Below are 18,810 nucleotides of genomic sequence, written 5' to 3' on the forward strand. Positions count from 1 at the left end.
TCTTATTTCTACGAAACGTAATAATGACGTCAAATTTATTTATTCAATGCAATCTACATATTTACGTCAGACGCGCGACATTATTACATCAGTTTTACGTCATTATTACATTCTGTGAAGATGAGATGTGACGTCAAATTGACGTAAATGCGTGAGTTATTCTGAGCAAATGAATTCGACGTCATGTTTCATTTCAGTTAAATGTAATAATGACGTCAAATTGACGTAACTATGCGAATTATTTGAAAAAATTTTTCCTTAATTTTAGATGCATTAAAATTGAAAAACAATTTTTAATTATTTCTTTATAAATAAAATTCGATTTTAAAATTTTTAAAATTTAATTGCTGGTGTAAATTTATTATTTACAGAAATGATCAAACCATATTTTTTTATCTGTAATTTTTTTTTCAGCAAATGTTCATAAATTCATATAATACAACTTTTTTTTGTTTACATTTAATAATTTTATGTAAAAACCTATCATATAATAAAATCCAATACAACATGTAAATATACAAAACAATTCTATAGGATCAAATGTATATGTATATATATATATATTCATATATATATATATATATAAATGTACAAAAATTCACTCTTGTCTATCATAATTCCCCTAAAAGTGTCACATTGAAAAATTTGAGTCAAAATTACGAACACTGTGAAAAAGCCAAAATAATTAACGTCATATATATATACATATATGTGTATATATATACTGTATATATATATATATAAATGAAAAATCATTTTTGCTTCATATTTTTGGTACTTTAACCAAAATTTCTGGGGGGTTTTTTACTAAAAAATGTGCCTTTTGCTGTTACTAAATTCGGATTATTTCTATTTGTGTACATTGTTTTTTTCTTTTTTTTATATTCTAGAAGATTTTTAATTCTATTTTTCAGTATGTTCTATTATTCAGTTCTATAGTAAACTATATAATAATGAAAAGTATGAATATCATACAAAATGAGCAATAATTATTCTTTTCTCTTGTTGTTTTTTTTTCCTTTGTTGTAAAGTACAAAGCATCATAAATTTCTTCTTTTTTTAAAGATTTAACTACCCGTAATATATAATTTTGTGATCTTCTTTAATATATTCCCTCTTGCTTCGAACTCAATATATGTGTTAAAAATTAAAAAATAAATGAATGAAAATGGCTGACACTTCAATTCTTTCGTAAACCATTAAGATAATATTTTGGTTTCTATCGATCCTTTTTTTTTTCTTCAATGCATCATAGTTTCGTGTAGAAAATTAAATGGTTTTTCCACTTCTTTTCCGCCATAAAAGTTGACATATGGTATATTATATAGTAATATGAGTAGATAAACAACTGTATAGATAAAACTTTTATATCATACAATTTGGCCAATCAACTGGAATGGTAACAATCATGGAATGAATTAAAGACTAGTGGAGGAGAAATAGTCCATAGATTGTATAATGTGATTTATGAACAGAGCAAATATATATATGTATGTATACATACATATACATACCTAAAAATCCTGTTTATATGTATATATACATGCATATATATACATATCAAAATTCAAACTTTACATCCAAATATTTTGTCGCAATATCACATATGGTAGTTCTTGTCTTCATTTTTTTGTTTGTTTGTTTGTTTTTAAACATCACACAACACTTTCTCTTCCTATTTTCATCAGAGGCATTTCATACGAAGAGCATCTTATGTCTTCGTCTTCTTCAATGTTTCCGCTTTGTTGCATATAACATTTTGGATCCAGTTTTCTATATACAGTAGGCTGTTCTTTTCTCCTGATTGATAAGGACGAAATGTGATTTTTTGGAGAACTTAGTTCGACGTAAGTTACTTCTTCTGACTGTAAAATTTAAAAGAAATTTAATTAATATATTTTTCTTTAACAATAAGCATTAATTTTCTTTAAACAAATCTAATATTATGGAAATAACGGTAAATAATTTTACAGCATTTACTGTTATTTCTCTATTTTTAAGTGGGATTTTATTTATTTCTCTTATTTTATATCGTGTTTACTCTTATACCTTATTTTTTATCTTCAGTTTACTGTTATTCCGTTCGTTTTACGTTCATTTTACTACGCTTCTTCTTTTTTATGTTCAATTTAATCTTTGGTTCCTACGTTCGTTTTACTGTTAACTCGATATATTTCGAGTTTACTGTTATTTTTCTCATTTTTATGTTCAGTTTACAGTTAGCATTTTATTTTAAGCTCAACTAAATATTTTCCCTTTTTATTATATACATTTTACAGCTATCCCCCTTCTATTTTTGTTGAATTTACTGTTACCTTTTTATTTTCGTGTTTAATTTATAATTATTTCCTTATTTCTTTATTCAGTTTACTGTTATACCTTTTTCTTACATTCGGGTTACTGTTTACCGTTTATTTACTGTTTATTTACTGTTATTCCCTCCTTTTTATATTCAGCTTACTGTTATCCTTTTATTTTTAGATTCAGTTTACTGTTATTCCCTTCTTTCATTCAGTTATCCCCTTATTTTCATGTGGAATTTACTGTCGCTCCTTTCAGCTTCATACCAAATTTACTGTCTGAACAAATCAATGAGATCATGAAAGGTTAAACAAGAAAATTACCATTGCATTACCTTTATTAATTAAGTACGCATTTTAATTGTATACAGTGTTCATGATGCATGTTACAATATTTCATTCCTAAATATCCTAAATTTATAGCGATTAATAAATTATCGTTAAAACAGCAATTTAATGAACAACAGCAAACCACAAAATGCTGTTTTCCAAATTAATAATTCTGTATTAAATTCCAATATAAATATATACCCTATTACAAATTATCCTTTCAAATGATACAATTATAATAAGGGAAACAAGTCGAGAGCATCGCTTTTATAGCATCATTTATATAATAATAATAATTAATTATAGAACCTAATAATTTATTAATATTTTGTATAAATTATTAATAAATTTGATGTTTTATAAAATAAATTAATAATAATAATAATTTATTGTGATACACAGACATTAAAGACAGCTTACACTTCTCTAATAATTCGTCAAGAAAGCTTATTATAATTTCTAGTTAAATATAATTAAATTCTATCAATTTAAAATCTTAAATATGAATTTCAAAGAATAAGAAAATGAAATATTAAAATAAAAATTCTCATTCCCCCTGAAAATCTGATTGAACCAAGAGCTTTATCAGCAATGTGCATCACAGCAAATAATCGAATTTTGCATATTCCAGATAATTTTTTCGACTTAATTTCTCTTTAAATTGAACATTTAATAATATTTTTAACCGCAAACAATCTGATGAAATAATATAACTTTTATTTTGAATTAATTTAAAATAATAAAACACTCCTCAGTTTACATTAACACCCATTTCACCTTACATTAATTAATTCTTTCTGAAAAACACACAATAAATTCTAAAAAATTCTACTTTTAATTGTAAAAAATAAAAATACCATAATATTTATAATATTTTATGTATATTTTTCTATAAATTATTTTATAAATAACATAATATATGAAAATTTAAATATCTACGTTTTATAATTTATTATTTATAAATATTTATGAGTTATTACTCTTTTAATAAATTGTATTATAAATAATATAAAAAGGAATTATTATTATTCATTTACATTTTTTAAAGGTAAATTTATAAAGTTTCGTTAGGATCAGAAGAATTTTATTCATTATTTTAAAATAATTCATGAATATTTATTATAAAAAATATCATCACAAAAACATAAAAATTTCTTAAAAACTTAATAAATTTTTTATTTATTCTTCATAATAAAAACTTAATAAAAAAAATTACTTTTTAAAATAATTTTAAAATTTTTTATTTAAATGTTTTCCCTGTTATTATAAGTATTTTTATATCTAACTTTATGCAAATTTTTTCAATTTTCATAATTATAATATTGAATTAATTATTAATAAATTATATTTATTTATTTTAAACAGAAATAAATCTTAAGGAATGATTTTTTTACGATTAAATTCTTTCTTATTTTATTGAATTTTTCAATAAAAAAGCAGTAAAAAGTATAAGTTTAATAATTTAATATTAAAAAAAATTATTTTAAAATTTAAAATTAAATTTTCAAACAAAATTAAAATGTAGAATTAGTAAATTCTAGAAAAAATTAATTAAAAATATAACATATACATATTTTTTTATTAATTCCTTCTAGAATTAAAGTTTTGTTTTAAAAAATTACTCTTATAAAATTAAAATTTTTACATAAAAATTACACAAAAGTGTTTAAAACATTTATATGAACTAGTAATTAATAAATTCTTTAATTTTTAGTAAAAATATCACATTTAATTTTTTTTAATTAATTTAAATAGGGACATCTTACAAGAAACTTTTAGAAATTATTTAATTATAAGTTAGTGCTTATGCATATATGAATTTTATGGAAGTAATACAATATCCATTTAAGTATTGGCTAATTTTAAAAGTAAATAACATATAGCAGAATCCATCGAAGAGAATTGATATCACTCTTGTGGATGCGTGACAATGATGAAAGAGGTGACAATGTTGCTTTTTTATCATTACACAAAGCTGTCTATTGATCTTAAAACTCGGATTACTCTTTGTCTATATCTTGTATCGTGTTATATTTGCTTTTAAAACGAATGGTTCCTTTTAAAGTAGCATATAATCATGTTTCAGCTTCGATAAATAAAAGTACAAATATATCTATATTACAACTATTATTGGCTGAAAAAAGAAGTGTCTCTACCGAAAAGTACTTACAAATTTAATTTTATATCTTTAGTAGAGCAATTTATCAAAAAAATGTAGAAAAAAATCTTATTTTTCTTTCATATTCTGACGTGTTAACATCATCTCGATTTCCTGCTAATATTGCTAAATTTTTGCTGTCTTGCATTCTTCAAGTTAATTTTATAAGCGAAATGTGATAGAAATTTTATTTTAAAATATTATAAGAAATTTTCCACACTTGTTAAATTATAAATAAGCTAATCCTGATCATTCTCAATACGTTTAGAATTACTTTCTTAATTTTTCTATTGTGCTCTAAGTTAATTTATCAAAAAATTAATGGTGTTTCCTTTCCTTATTTTCTATTTTTATTGTTAAAAAGCGCTTATTATCTATCTAAAATGGCAAACTAATCCATAAAATGGACATAAAATAGCAAACAATGAAACTGGAGTAAGAAATTGTAGAGCAAATCACGGAGTGAAATCAGATATGATGGCAATAGTTCCTTCAATAAAACAATATTTATTGTAATTAAATAGGTTTAAGATACTTTCTCAACTTTTAAAACTCACTAGAAAAAGTATTTCAATTAAATAAATTTAATTTATTGGTAATAATAGCAATTAACTTACATTTATTTACGAATTTTATGGTAGTATAATGATTTATTTATCAAAATACTCATAAAATATATGTTCGAAAATTAAGAATTGTTAATATAAACTAAATAAAATTAATTTATGTTCGACGTTAAGATTTCATATATATATATATATATATATATATATAATACAATAGTAATGAGGAGTAAGTGTGTAGAATAGTAAATTTGCAAATCTACCTTCTAGAGCAATTCAAACTGCTGGCCATTAATTCAAAGAAAGAATTGCATAATATTATCGAGGATACAAATCAAAAAATTTCTAAAAACAGACATTTTGACTAGTATAATAAATTGTATAAAATTTAAAACTGGTCTAAAAGAAATACTTCCTTCGTGAGATTGATTTCTCTTTCATTACATTCGTGGTTCTGTTGCAATGCACACGCGATCAATTATATTTTATAAAATTACATTGGAAAACGAGTAAAACAGTTTTATGTGGATGAATATTATAAATGAGCCTATTTTGTTTCAACATTAAACACAGAATGATATACAGTAATATTGCATTTATTAATGCAGCTTATGAGTAGTTTCACGCGATGAATATCTGTCACGATTATAATCCAACTGTGTAATGTATTTACTAATGCACTAAATTCTGCTTTATTCCCTGTTATAGACTTTCATGTAGAAACGAGACCCTATTATTCCGTGTAATGTAGTGCGATCGAAGAGGGATTATTAACATATTCTAATTACTGTCAACTTATTAATACCCTTAGATTTTCAGTGCAACAGTTTAAATTTGTGCATTAAAAGTTTATTTATTTACTAAACGTGTGCTTTTTCTGACACAAAAACAAGAAAAACACATTCATGTCCCCTATACACAAGCATTAAGATAGAAGCCTAATCTACATGTTAGCATGTGGATTAAGCTTTTATCTTAATGCTCATGTATACATTCTAACATATTTAGTTTTTCTAATGTCATATAATTAGAAATGATTGCGTAATTTTGAAGAGTATACACTTTTAGATCTTTTTTCATTATTTTTAGAAATATTTTGAAAGAAAAGTGTTTATTCAGTATTCAGACTGATACACCACAGCATATGTTATACAGCTTGGTGAAGGAGAAGTTCAGGAAAAACCAGAAAAAGAAAAACATCTTATTGTGATCAAACAGATGGATATGGAAAGATTGGAATGGTAGATTGAGGTAACACAACGTGGGCGATGTGCAAGGAGAGGTGCCTCCCGGAAGGACCTTCTATGAAAAGCTGTTCCCTATTTAAGTATTAAATAAGTGATGAAAACCTGAAAAACCCCACGTGGCCAGCACGTTGGTAAGCGAGAACCAGCGACCAATATTCAGTGGTTATACCCAATAGGTGAGAGGATTTGGAAAAAACACGCTGCCCACCAGCCATAGGTTGAGGAAAGATCCAAAGAAATAAATTTAAAAAATACTAATCTAAATGTACATATGTAAAATAATTTATAAATTAAGAATAAAATATAAAGAAATATAAAACTTAATAATTTATATATTTATAATAAGCATTTCATTCTAAATATACTAATCGATAAGAATTCATTTCAAAACTTTTAACTTATGAAAATACATTTTACTTTAAGTATAATTTTACTGTAAAGATAAATATAATAAATAAATGTAATATTAAATCTTATTAAACTCGAAAACTTTATTAAAAGTTAATTTTTAATAAACCTTTTGAATTATCAAAGATAAAGAATTAACTTTTACTTAATCTTCTTTACTAAAAATTTATTTTATATTATTTAAAATTAACGTTTATTTTTTTAAATAAATATTCTTTGTTTTCCTAAAATAGTGACTTTATTTTACTTATAAAAACTTTTAGAAAGAAAGACATATGCTAGAACTTAACACACTTGACACTGGAATATATTCTTGAAGACATGCTTTATATAAGCAAATAATTTATAGATAAAAACAAGAATTTAGAAAAAATTGCGTGCATTAAAGTAAGAAAGATGACAGACTAAAAGTTAAGATTTTAAAATTTTGACAAGGACTATCAAAAATACTATAAACAATGATGCACTACATACTTCTTAATAGCTCTTAATAGTTCTTAAGCATGTTTAAGAAACAATTAATATCCTTAAAGATTTTATACTGAAAATTATAAAACTTCAACCATTAATTATGTTTTTAATTATATTATACCTTAAATTTCTTATTTAGCGAGTAAATAAGTTTAATTTTCAATCAAAAATTTAAAAAAATGAAGTAGAATTTAAAATTTTAATATTTTTAGTTTGTAAATAATTTATTAACAATTTTATAACTAAAATTACTAATGTTTTTTAAATTCTTCATGATGAACATTATATTTATATGAAGATAAAGATTTACACGACATTTCCTCAAAAAAATTGCTTTTAAAATAATGTTCCATCGATTACCATTCAACTGACTTATACGTCTATCAAGGCCACGCTGTACAAATTAATTCATTTTTTCTACAATTTGTAAAAAAATATATATAAAAAAACAAATAGGCGGCTCAACTTGTCTTAAATTTGAATTTTGAATTTGAATTTAACGAATTAACATCCGTTAGATTCAAATTCAAAATTTAAATTTAAGACACGTTGCGCCGCCTATTCTGTTTTTTATTTAATTATTACGTTTTCAGTATAAAATTCGCTTTACAAATATAGAATTTATTACTTCAATTATAAACAAATATTATTAAAAATGATTAATTATTTAATAAAAATTTAACTAACTTATATTTATAAACAAATCATTAAAATGGTTATTTATAAGTTTCATAAAACAATTAAAAATTATAATGTTCTACTAAATAAAATTAATTTTTTAAAAAATATATACATAATTTTATTTATTAAAATTTCATTGAATTTAATTAAAAATTTGATAAGATATTTTAAATATCCTATTTTGTTTTCGAAAAATTTCACATTAACTAGGTGCTATATTTAATCGTTTAATTTACTGAACGGTTTTAAAGTTTATCTTATTAATTATCGCGTGTTAATTCGTTTGATTATTTTTTTATTTAACTTTTATAATTATAATATATGTAATGTATTAAATAAATAAACAAGCAATTTTAATACATTCTTTGGTATGTCATGTAATGCAATGTACCGTAGTCTTTTGATAGAGTCGGCTCATCAACGTTTCGGTGTAATTGAAGTCGGTGCTTCAGATATCGACCCCTTTGATTTTCTTCTTTGCTCATAGAACTTAATAATTTTATCATATTAGCAAACAATTTTCTCTCAGGATTTTCTCTTTGTTGTTTTACTTCTTAAGTAAAAGGGGTAATGCATCAAAAGTTAAGCGCATGATTTGAAGCTAAATGTAACATTCTCTATGCAATAATGACTGATTGATATAGTTTACTATAATAATAAATCAAATAAGAAGACATAACTATTGTTTCCTTAAGAGGAATTAGTTTAAAATGATGTTCAAATCGATTACTACCCAGCCGACTTATTTATGTAAATGTCGCGCTTTAAAATTAATTAATTTTTAATCATTTTCATGAAAAAATAAATTAAGCTGCGTTGTTTCTTTTAAATTTTGAATTTTAGTTGTATTGTTGCCAGATATTAAAGGGTCTCAACATTAAACTGTGCTGAGGCCTGTTAATTCTGGCTTAAATAAACATACAAATACGTTGATCTGCTAATAATATAAGAAGAAAAATTTTCTACAGTAATTGACTTATTTTAATAAGATTTAAATCGATTTTATTTAATTATTTTATAAAATGCATTTTATATACAAAAATTCATACCATAATTATCTTTTCATAAACCACTTTACAAGATTATTTCTTAAATAAGCCAAATTAAGGCAAAAACTCCAAAGTTTCATCAATATCTTTCACTTTTATATACAAAATTTAGCTGTTTTATACCTAAATTATTACAGAAAATTTAGTGAGCAGCGAATATTTGAAATTTTAAATTAATTTTATAATTTAAATATCAAGTTAACTTGAGATATCGATTTTATCAAGTGATAAATGGTGAATTTTAACAGTAATTTCTCATAATTTTAATAAATATATTGTAATAATTCAATATTTTAAAAATATTTGTATAAAACTAAATTACAAAATTTTATTTTAATTAAGTGAACGTAGCAAAATAAAATAATTAATTAAAAAAAATAAATTCTATTTAAACTGCCGCAATTTAAGTATTTATGTGTAAAAAATACTGCAAAGCATAGTGAAAAATATTAATATTTTCTTTCAAGTTTAATACAAATAAATATAATAAAATTATAGATGCTTTTTAACCGTAAAATGTCAAAAATTATTTTAAAAAAAGTAAAAATAGTGTAATAAAAATAAATATTCTGTTAGTGTATTAATTTAAATCTATCGTATAACCCATCTACACTTTGTATGTAAATTTTCGACATTTATAGTGACAGAACTATATTAACGTCATTAACTCTCTATAGGATTTGATAGCACTACAGAGTCCTATACAGAGGTTAGTTTCCTCTATAATGATCCGAGTTGCACGTAACAAGAGCTCGTTAACGTTACAGCAATAATAGTGAACACATCAAATTTACCTCTAAATGTTTAAATGCAATATTCAATCTCTTTTAAACTACTTTAAGAAAAAGATACATGTACATTTTTATTTATGTTTAGAAATCTTTAGTTCAATTTATTTTATTTTATTAATAAAATAAAGTAATGAAACCTGAAATGTACTGTGATATATTGTGTGAATGTCTTAATATACAGTCCATTAACTTTTTAATTTTTTAGATTCGTTTCCCAACTGGTAGGTCGTGATCTCTAGAGTCTACATGTCTTGATGATTGCAGAAGGCTGCAAAGGGAGGTGATTTAGTAATTAAAAAAAAAAACTGATAAACACTGTTCTAGGTAGAATACTCTTTGATTTATATTAATTAATCTAAACGATAGACTTTATATAATTAAAATATTTTAAAATTAACATCAAATTATATTTGTTTATTTTATAAATTTTGAGATATTTGTAACGACTTATACGCAACATAAACACGATTTTCTGTATCGTTCCGTCGTTTAATGGCTTAAAAGCCTCACTTAATTAAATTTGATTTACTGATTACACTTAATTTACTAATTAATAAAGTAAAAAACACACCATTAAAAAATTTATATTAAATTCTGTTTATTTTTCGGTATAAAATGTTAATAATCAATTTAAAAAACATGAAAATATATTGGAAATTTTAGAATTAGTATTATTATTTTATTAATTTATTACTGAAGTAATAATATAATCAGAAAGTTTCATTATATTTTTATTTTCTGATGGTATGAAAAATAAATGATGTACAGCCCAGGATAGCGAAATGACCTCATTAATTGACTAAATGTAATGTGTCTTGGTAAGCGAATTTTTTCCCCTTTATTTTTTCTTTTTTTAAGATCAGAAATCGATGGCGGATCTTGTAAAGGAGATAGGTGTCTTGGTTAGCACATTTGGTAACGTGTCAGTACAGAAAAGTGATGCGCTAACCAATACATTGTCCTATGGTTGAGAAGATAATTAAAGTTTACAACTTGTTGTTACAGTAAAGACTTCATCAAGAAGCTCCAAGATTTAAAAAAAAATCCAGAATTTTCTTTTTTTTTCCTCAAGAAAACTATGTAATCCGTAACAATAAATCATTTTTTACATATTTTTTTCATTTAAATTGCCGCAATTTAAGTATTTATGTGTGGAAAAATACTGTAAAAAATGAGGGTAAATGTTAATATTTTAAACTAAATTTAATACAAAATATGGAATTAGAAATTTAAGTTATATAAATTCATTTTATGACTTTTCTCATACGTTGAATTAAATGTACTGTACATAATATATGTTCAATATGTAAATGAATTTCCATGCATAATTTATACGCTTTAACATCTTTCTAACAAATTAGAATATTTTAACTTAAGAAAAATCGATATAGAGTATTAATTTATTAACTTAATAATTTATTTTTCACTTAAAAATCTCTTTAAATTTATACTCGTCAACCTCTAAAGTTGTCGACATTAGTCCAAATGCCATTACGGGGGGTCGCGACCTACTGTTTGAGAAACACTTCTGTAAAGTATTTCGTAAAGTCATTCAAGGTTAAATTAATAATAATAATATTAATTTAAATTTAATAACTTACATAATATTAAATCAGAAGTTAATTAATTAAATTTCTTTCAGACTACATTAATGAAAAATAAATGTTTTTATATAAAAAGTAATTAAGATTACATTAATTGAAATGTTTTTCTTTTTTTTTTAAATTAAAGAAATTTAAAAAAATCTTATTTAATTTTATTTTTATACGTAATTTTTAATGATTGAATCGAGTTTATTGTAGCAACTAACACTTAAACAAATGTCATAACTAATTTAATTACTTTTAATTAATTATTAAAAACTATAATCAAAATGTTGTATAAAAATTAAATTAAATTAAATTAAGATTATATTATTGATATCATAACTTGAAAATAATACAAATAATGAACTACTTATCAACGTGTAGATCGCGAACTACATTGGAAAACTCATTAATATCTAAACATGTATAGATTATTAATAGACGATTAAAAATATTAAAATTTTATACAAATTCTGTACTAATTTAATTATTTTTAGTTAAATATCATGTAAAAATCTATTTAATATAATCTAATCAACTGCTTCTCAACACGTAGGTCGCGAACTACATCAGATATGTCGGGAAATAAGGTACGATTTTACAGTTTTATTGTGAATAAAACAATTTTAAAAAATTTAAAAAGTGTTATTAATTTAAACAAAATAGTAAATTTATATTTAAACATTAAATTCATGTTTAAAAAATTGTTTTGATTGAAAATATTTACATTTGAGAAACTTTAAACAGAACAAATTATATTTAATAAGTTAAATTAAATTTATAAATGTTTTTAAAAATTAATTTATTTGTTGATGATAATTAATGGTTTAATTATAAACTTTGCAAATGACAAATTGAATAAAATATGCAAATGACAAATTGAATAAAATATCAACAAATAAATAATAAAAATTCGTCACGTGTTTATGTGGAAAAATTTTCTTTAATTATATAATTATAAAATTAATTAGTAAATAAATCAGGTATTAAATTACTCAAAACTTTAAATATTCTATTTTAAAATAAACGGAATTATCTGTGAGATATTCTTCTTTAAATCTTCTTATCAGCTACAAATTGAGGAATCGGGACCTCCTAGAATCTTGTATATACCTTGGATTATTTTTATGTTTATGGGACTAGTTAAAGAGTGTAATTCACTCGATACCAACCACAAATACTGTATTCAGATTATCTAGAGTATTGAACAAGCACACTTCAGAAAGTGATGCATAACCTATTGTTAGCTCACGTTATAAGCAAAGAGATTATATTGATCAGTTTGTTTAAGTATCGAAATTTGTGGATAGTAATGTTTGACTTTAGGAGATATCTTAAGGTTATTACTAGCGATTTTATTTCATTTTTTTCTTTTTATAATTTTACTCTTATTCCACTTTACACAATCGATTTAAAAATTAATGCTGTTTAATTATAAAATAAAATGCAGTTTCATAAATCATTATTTATTTAAATAACGAACACACTAATTTATTTATAGTTCATGTATTCTGGATATTTTTAAACTAAAGTTTATAACTATTCAAGTATTAGTTCGTGATCTACTGGGGGTGGTAAATAGTATAAGTAATAAAATAATGTTTTTGTTGTTATAAAAAATTTGGTATAATTTACAATATTTTTTAAGGTTGGAAATTAATTCATATTCGGGTTATTTTATAGAATTAAGTTTACAGTCTATCAATCAATAGTTCGCGATCTCCTTCGGGTTTCAACTAATAAAAAACGAATAAATTAATAATTATTTTAACATTTTTGAATATTTACTAATAATTTAAACACTTCTCTAGCGATAAACCATATCCGTAAGCTAATTTTGGTTAATTTTCCAGCAAAAATAATAGATATAAACACCTTGCATCTGTTTTAATATAATAAATAAGTATAAATTTAAATAGAAAGAAACAAATGTTTTTATTGATAGAATGGATTTAAAATATGTTTTAAATACAGATTTAATTTATATGTATATTTATTTTAAGAAATTAGAGCGAAAAATTGTTTAAAAAAAAGATTTAAAAATGAGTTAAAGATAACATCTTAAACAAGAAGTACACTTGTGTGAAGTAGAAGAAAAAGAAAGGAGGAAAGGAAAAAACGTGAAGAACGAACAGGTTGATGATAACCACAGAAAAGTTGTAATGAGTGAAAATCTACAATAGTGCAAACTAAGATAAATGCCATTATCAACATAAAATCAAGAGCCAATTACGTTTGCACGAAAATTATCTTAATCTATCGTAAATTGGCTCTTCTATTATCGAGTCACGTTTCGATAAGAAAACTCACCGTCACTTATTGAGGTTTACAAAAATATTTCTTAATTAGATATTTTAATATTTTTGTATTAAAACTCTTATCTTAATGAGGATTCATAACGTTTGTATAAGTATATTCGAATTTATTTATTGTTAAAATTATTAACAATTTACTTTACTTCTTAAGTTAAATTTTATATATAATTATATACTTAAACGCTTTATTTTATTAATTTTTAAAATTAATTAGAATTGCTTCGGAATAATGTCAGAAAAAAGAGAGCTTTTCAATCTTTTACCACGTCGAAATACGTGATTGTATATTAGTAGTTCGCGATCTACGATTTGAGAGAATTATGCATGCAAAATTAAATATCATAGTTGGAGATATTGCCATAAATCACTGTCATTTTAAGATAAATGAATAAGGAAGCATTTAATTTATTTATAAGGAGTTATATTCAATGATACAATTTATACATATTAATAATTCATTTAATTCCTTTTATTGTATTTAACTAAATGTAACTTATCATTAAATTTCTGTTTAAAATTTAACATATGGCTGAGAAATTATATAACAAAATAACGTGGAAATTAATAATATTTATTTTAAATATTTTTCAATGAATTTTTATGAAAGTTTTATTTATTTTAAATTAAATTTTTCTCTCATAAACACGCTTAAATTTCATCAAATTACGAATGATAAATATATTAAAAAGTATATTTTTGGCAAAGTTTATCACCAAAAATGTATTCAAATGTTATAATTAGCGTTATAAAAGTCGAATTTATACAGAATTCATTACGTAAACATCTATATATCATTTAGGAAGTTGCATTAATGTTGTTAAATTTACTCAGAATCTCTCTAAGATATCTTCCTTTAAAAGTAATAAGACTTGTTACTCGTTGTATTATCCTAATTAGATGAATCTAATTATATTAATAAATTGTATTCTCTTCATTCATTAGCTCATACATATAACTATTGATTTCTAATTAGTGAAATGTGAAAATAAATACAAAAAATATCCTTTATTCAATTACAATTTTTCTTTTTTCTATAAATTATAAATATAAATATTTTAAAAATCAATTTATATTGTTGAAGTTTATTAGATCAAAATTTCTTCTTAAAAACATAAAATTTAAATATTTATTCTATTAAAACTGCCATTTTTCAGCTTTAATTGGGCCGCAATTTGAAAATTTCAGATCTGTGAATTTCCACTGTATGCGTTTGTCTGTCTGTTCGTTCTTCATTAATCTCGAGAACAAAAGTAGGTAGGTGAAAATCAATAATAGATATGGAAAGCTTAGGGGCAGGAGACCCCGATTAACTATATGCTAATTTCCGGTTAATTTAATAAATATATTTCTATACGAACAATTATTAACTGTGACATTGTTTCAAAGCAAGGTTGTAATTTTTCATGTTCTTAATTTTAGTAATCCCCTGTCTTTCCCCTGTAAATCATACTTTTCCTGTTAACAATACAGTCATGCCAGTCATCTCCGTTCAAGGGAAAATTTTTTAATTGAAAGAACGTGATTTCCGGTTCAAACCGGAAGTTCTTATATAGTTAATCGGGTCTTCCTGTCCCTAGTCTTTCCATATCTGGTCTTGACGTTCATATATCTAACTCCGTTCTGGAGATTAAAGAAGGAGAGTCAGACAAACGAACGGACGCCAGTGAAAATTCATAAGTTTACAAGTTTTAAAAATTGCAGCCGAATAACTAGTTTATTTTTAAATTAATTTTATGCATTAAAAAAAAAAACATTATTCTGACAAGGGGTCAGCGACCTTCACCTGACTGGAAAAGGATCCATGGAACAAAAAATAAATAAATAAATAAATAATAAAGGTTAAGAACCCCTTCTTTTTTATCTTATTTATCAAAATCTATTTTTTAAACTATATATATATATATATTTAAACTTAATATTAAGTAAAGTTATTAAACATTTTTAAAGATAATCTAAAAATATTATTTGAAAGATAGCCTTAAAGAATAAAGAAATTTATCTGAAAAAATTGCCTAAAAAGTTTCAGGGAAAAATTTTTATGAAATTATTCAAATGTTATTCTGTTAGTCATTCAGGCGTTTAAGCAATTTATGCTACAAAATTCTGCCAACAAGTTATAAAATAGCCAGTAAAATTTATATGCAAATTATTATTTTTTTAAATAAATGTATTTTATCCAAGGAAATTTGTAAGCTGTATCAATTATTTATTAAGAAAAATTATATTTATCTCTCTATTATTGTAAATTATTGTTGTTATTATTATTATTATTATTATATAATTAAACAAATATTCACTATTGAATTGTTAATATAGTAGCTAGAGGTTAGTGAAAAATTTATATTATATTTATTAAATAAGAAAAAATATATATATAATAAAATTTAAATGCTTAAATATATTTTTTTAAATTTTAAAAAGTTAATCCATTTGAAGGGGTGATTCATTGAACAGCTGTATTGTACAGTACAGTACATTGCAAGTGCTGCCATCTGTTGTTAGTAAGGAAATGTTTGCCTTCCTTACATTAATTTTCTTTTTATTACAAATATAAAAAGTATACATCATTTACTTAATTGGAAATACATTAATTAAATGTTTAATTTCTAAGTTTATAATAAAAGAATAAATAAAAATGATTAAAATTAAAATTTTATTATTCATTTTTTAAATGTAATAAAATAAAATTAAATTTATTTTGCTCAAAATATTATTTATAATACACTTTAAGTACTTATATAATTGATAAGATGAAATTTTATAATTGGAACATTTATTATAGCTTAAATTATTTGAAGTCATTATCTAAAAAGGTTTATATTTAATTATAAACTCAGCATTTTTTTATAATTTTTTTATTTGATTTCACAATAAAACAACAATTTTTCTTCTTCCTTTTTTTATAATGAACTATTAAATAAATAAAAAGTTTAGAATTTAAGTTAAAAATAAAAATTTAACTGAAACTTTTCAACCAACCAAGTTGAATGTTAGTTCTAAAAATACAGAAAAATATATAGAATTTCTTTTTTTCCAGAAGTTTTAATGATTCTTTTTTGCTTTTATTCCATAAATATTTTTTAAAAATTTGACTGTTTAAAGGTAAATAAGCCCTTATTTGTATATCGTTTATTAAAGAATCACTATCAGGTGAATATATATGTATATATATTTATTTTTTCTATTTTAATGTTTACTTTATCTGATGATCTCATTTTTTGCTTCAATAAAGTTATATATATATATATATTAAACTACTGTAAATGTTTTAAAGATATACATTAAAAAAAATTTAAATTGTTTTCTTTGAATACTTAAAAGAGAATGTCAACTTTATTTTCTTTTAAAAAATTTCAGATACTTTTCTTTTTTCCTCTCCCTCTCTTACATTATCATTTTTTCTTGATTTATCTCTCTCTCCTGTCTTTCTTCATGGTCTACTGCATTTTTGCCAATAACCCAAAAAATCAATTTTTATAAATTGATTTTACGAATATATTATAAAAGATAAAATATTTTATGCTAGATAAATTATAACTAAATTGTATCTAAATTAAAACTCCTTCCTCTTTATAAGTTTTGCTGTATAATCACTAAAATGCATAATAAATAATATACATTTATATTCATAAATGCTAAAAATATTAATTATTATTTAAATGGTAAAATAAAATAAATAATTTCTTTTCATTTTAAATTTTATTGTACACATATATAAGTATACAGTACATTCAACTGTATATATTAAATTCATTATTCTCATTTAAAACATTTTAAAATGTATATAAAAATAATATATAAATTATATACATATTATAAAAATGGGTGTTATACTAATGTATAAGTATGTAATATAATATATTTATATATAATTGTATATTTGTTTGTGTTTGTGTGTGTTTATGTGTGTGTAATAATATAAAATATAATAATATTTAATATATATATGCATGTATATATATGTATATATATTTTTTTATTTTTTTTTATTTTATTTTTATTTTTATTTATTTTAATATTTTATTTTATTTTATTTTTTATTTTTATAAATATATTAAACATATTCTTATTTTAAATTAAATTTTTTAAATTAAAATTCTATTGTTATTTTAAAAATTTGAATATAGATATTTAAAATAAACAATAAAATATAAACTTATATGAAATTCTAAGGTTATATCTTATGCATATACGCTTGAAAGATTATAAAGTCAGGTTTTATAATTTATTTTATTTTAAAGTTTTTCTTATGTTTTGACTAGAATTATTTTTAAAAGTAATTTATATTAAAAATAAATTTTAAAAAATATATATTCATTAATGTAATTTTGTTGTAATTCGTTTGTTTATTTATTTTTTTTAATTATTAAAATTAAATGACAGAAAGGAAAGACAGTAAATTCCCGAAATAAATAAATAATAATAAAATTTTTAAAATTTTACAAAAAAACAAATATTTATTTAAATTAAATTTTCTAAGAGAAAAGTTTTATTTAATTAGAAAACAATTTATTTTCTTATAAGAGTAAGAATTTTTATACTTTTTTATTAAAAATAATAATAATAAAAATTAAATGAAGTAAACCTGGATTTGTCACAAAAGAATTCATATTTATATATTATTATTATTTGCTTAACATTTTAATTAAAAATTAATTTATTATTTATTACTATAGTTTATTGTTCTTGAATATTTTAACATTTATCATATAGGATTAATTTGTCATTTTGACTTTTAAATTGTATATATTTGAGTAATTATGACAAATGCATTCAGAAGAATTTAATTTATAAATATTTTTTAATTTATTAAATTCCATCGTTTAAGCTAATATTAAGAAATTTCAATTTTATTAAATATACAGCGATAACAAACTTCACAATTAGGAAATCGCGATCCCCAGAGAATTT

General features: G+C 22.2%; 1 protein-coding gene across 1 annotated transcript in view; it reads right to left on the bottom strand.

Moving 5' to 3' along the window:
• Nucleotides 1-1,351: 1,351 nt before the first annotated feature.
• Nucleotides 1,352-18,810, bottom strand: part of LOC136976645 (protein turtle-like) — a 163,957-nt gene continuing 146,498 nt past the window's right edge. Inside the window, exon 13 of the mRNA XM_067272031.1 lies at nucleotides 1,352-1,865. Within this exon, the coding sequence (XP_067128132.1) occupies nucleotides 1,656-1,865 (210 nt within the window). The 3' untranslated portion in view covers nucleotides 1,352-1,655. The remainder of the gene's footprint in view (nucleotides 1,866-18,810) is intronic.

The sequence above is a fragment of the Centruroides vittatus genome, unplaced genomic scaffold (genome assembly GCF_030686945.1).
Source record: "Centruroides vittatus isolate TY-2023 unplaced genomic scaffold, ASM3068694v2 contig_10, whole genome shotgun sequence".
NCBI classification, from domain to species: domain Eukaryota; kingdom Metazoa; phylum Arthropoda; class Arachnida; order Scorpiones; family Buthidae; genus Centruroides; species Centruroides vittatus.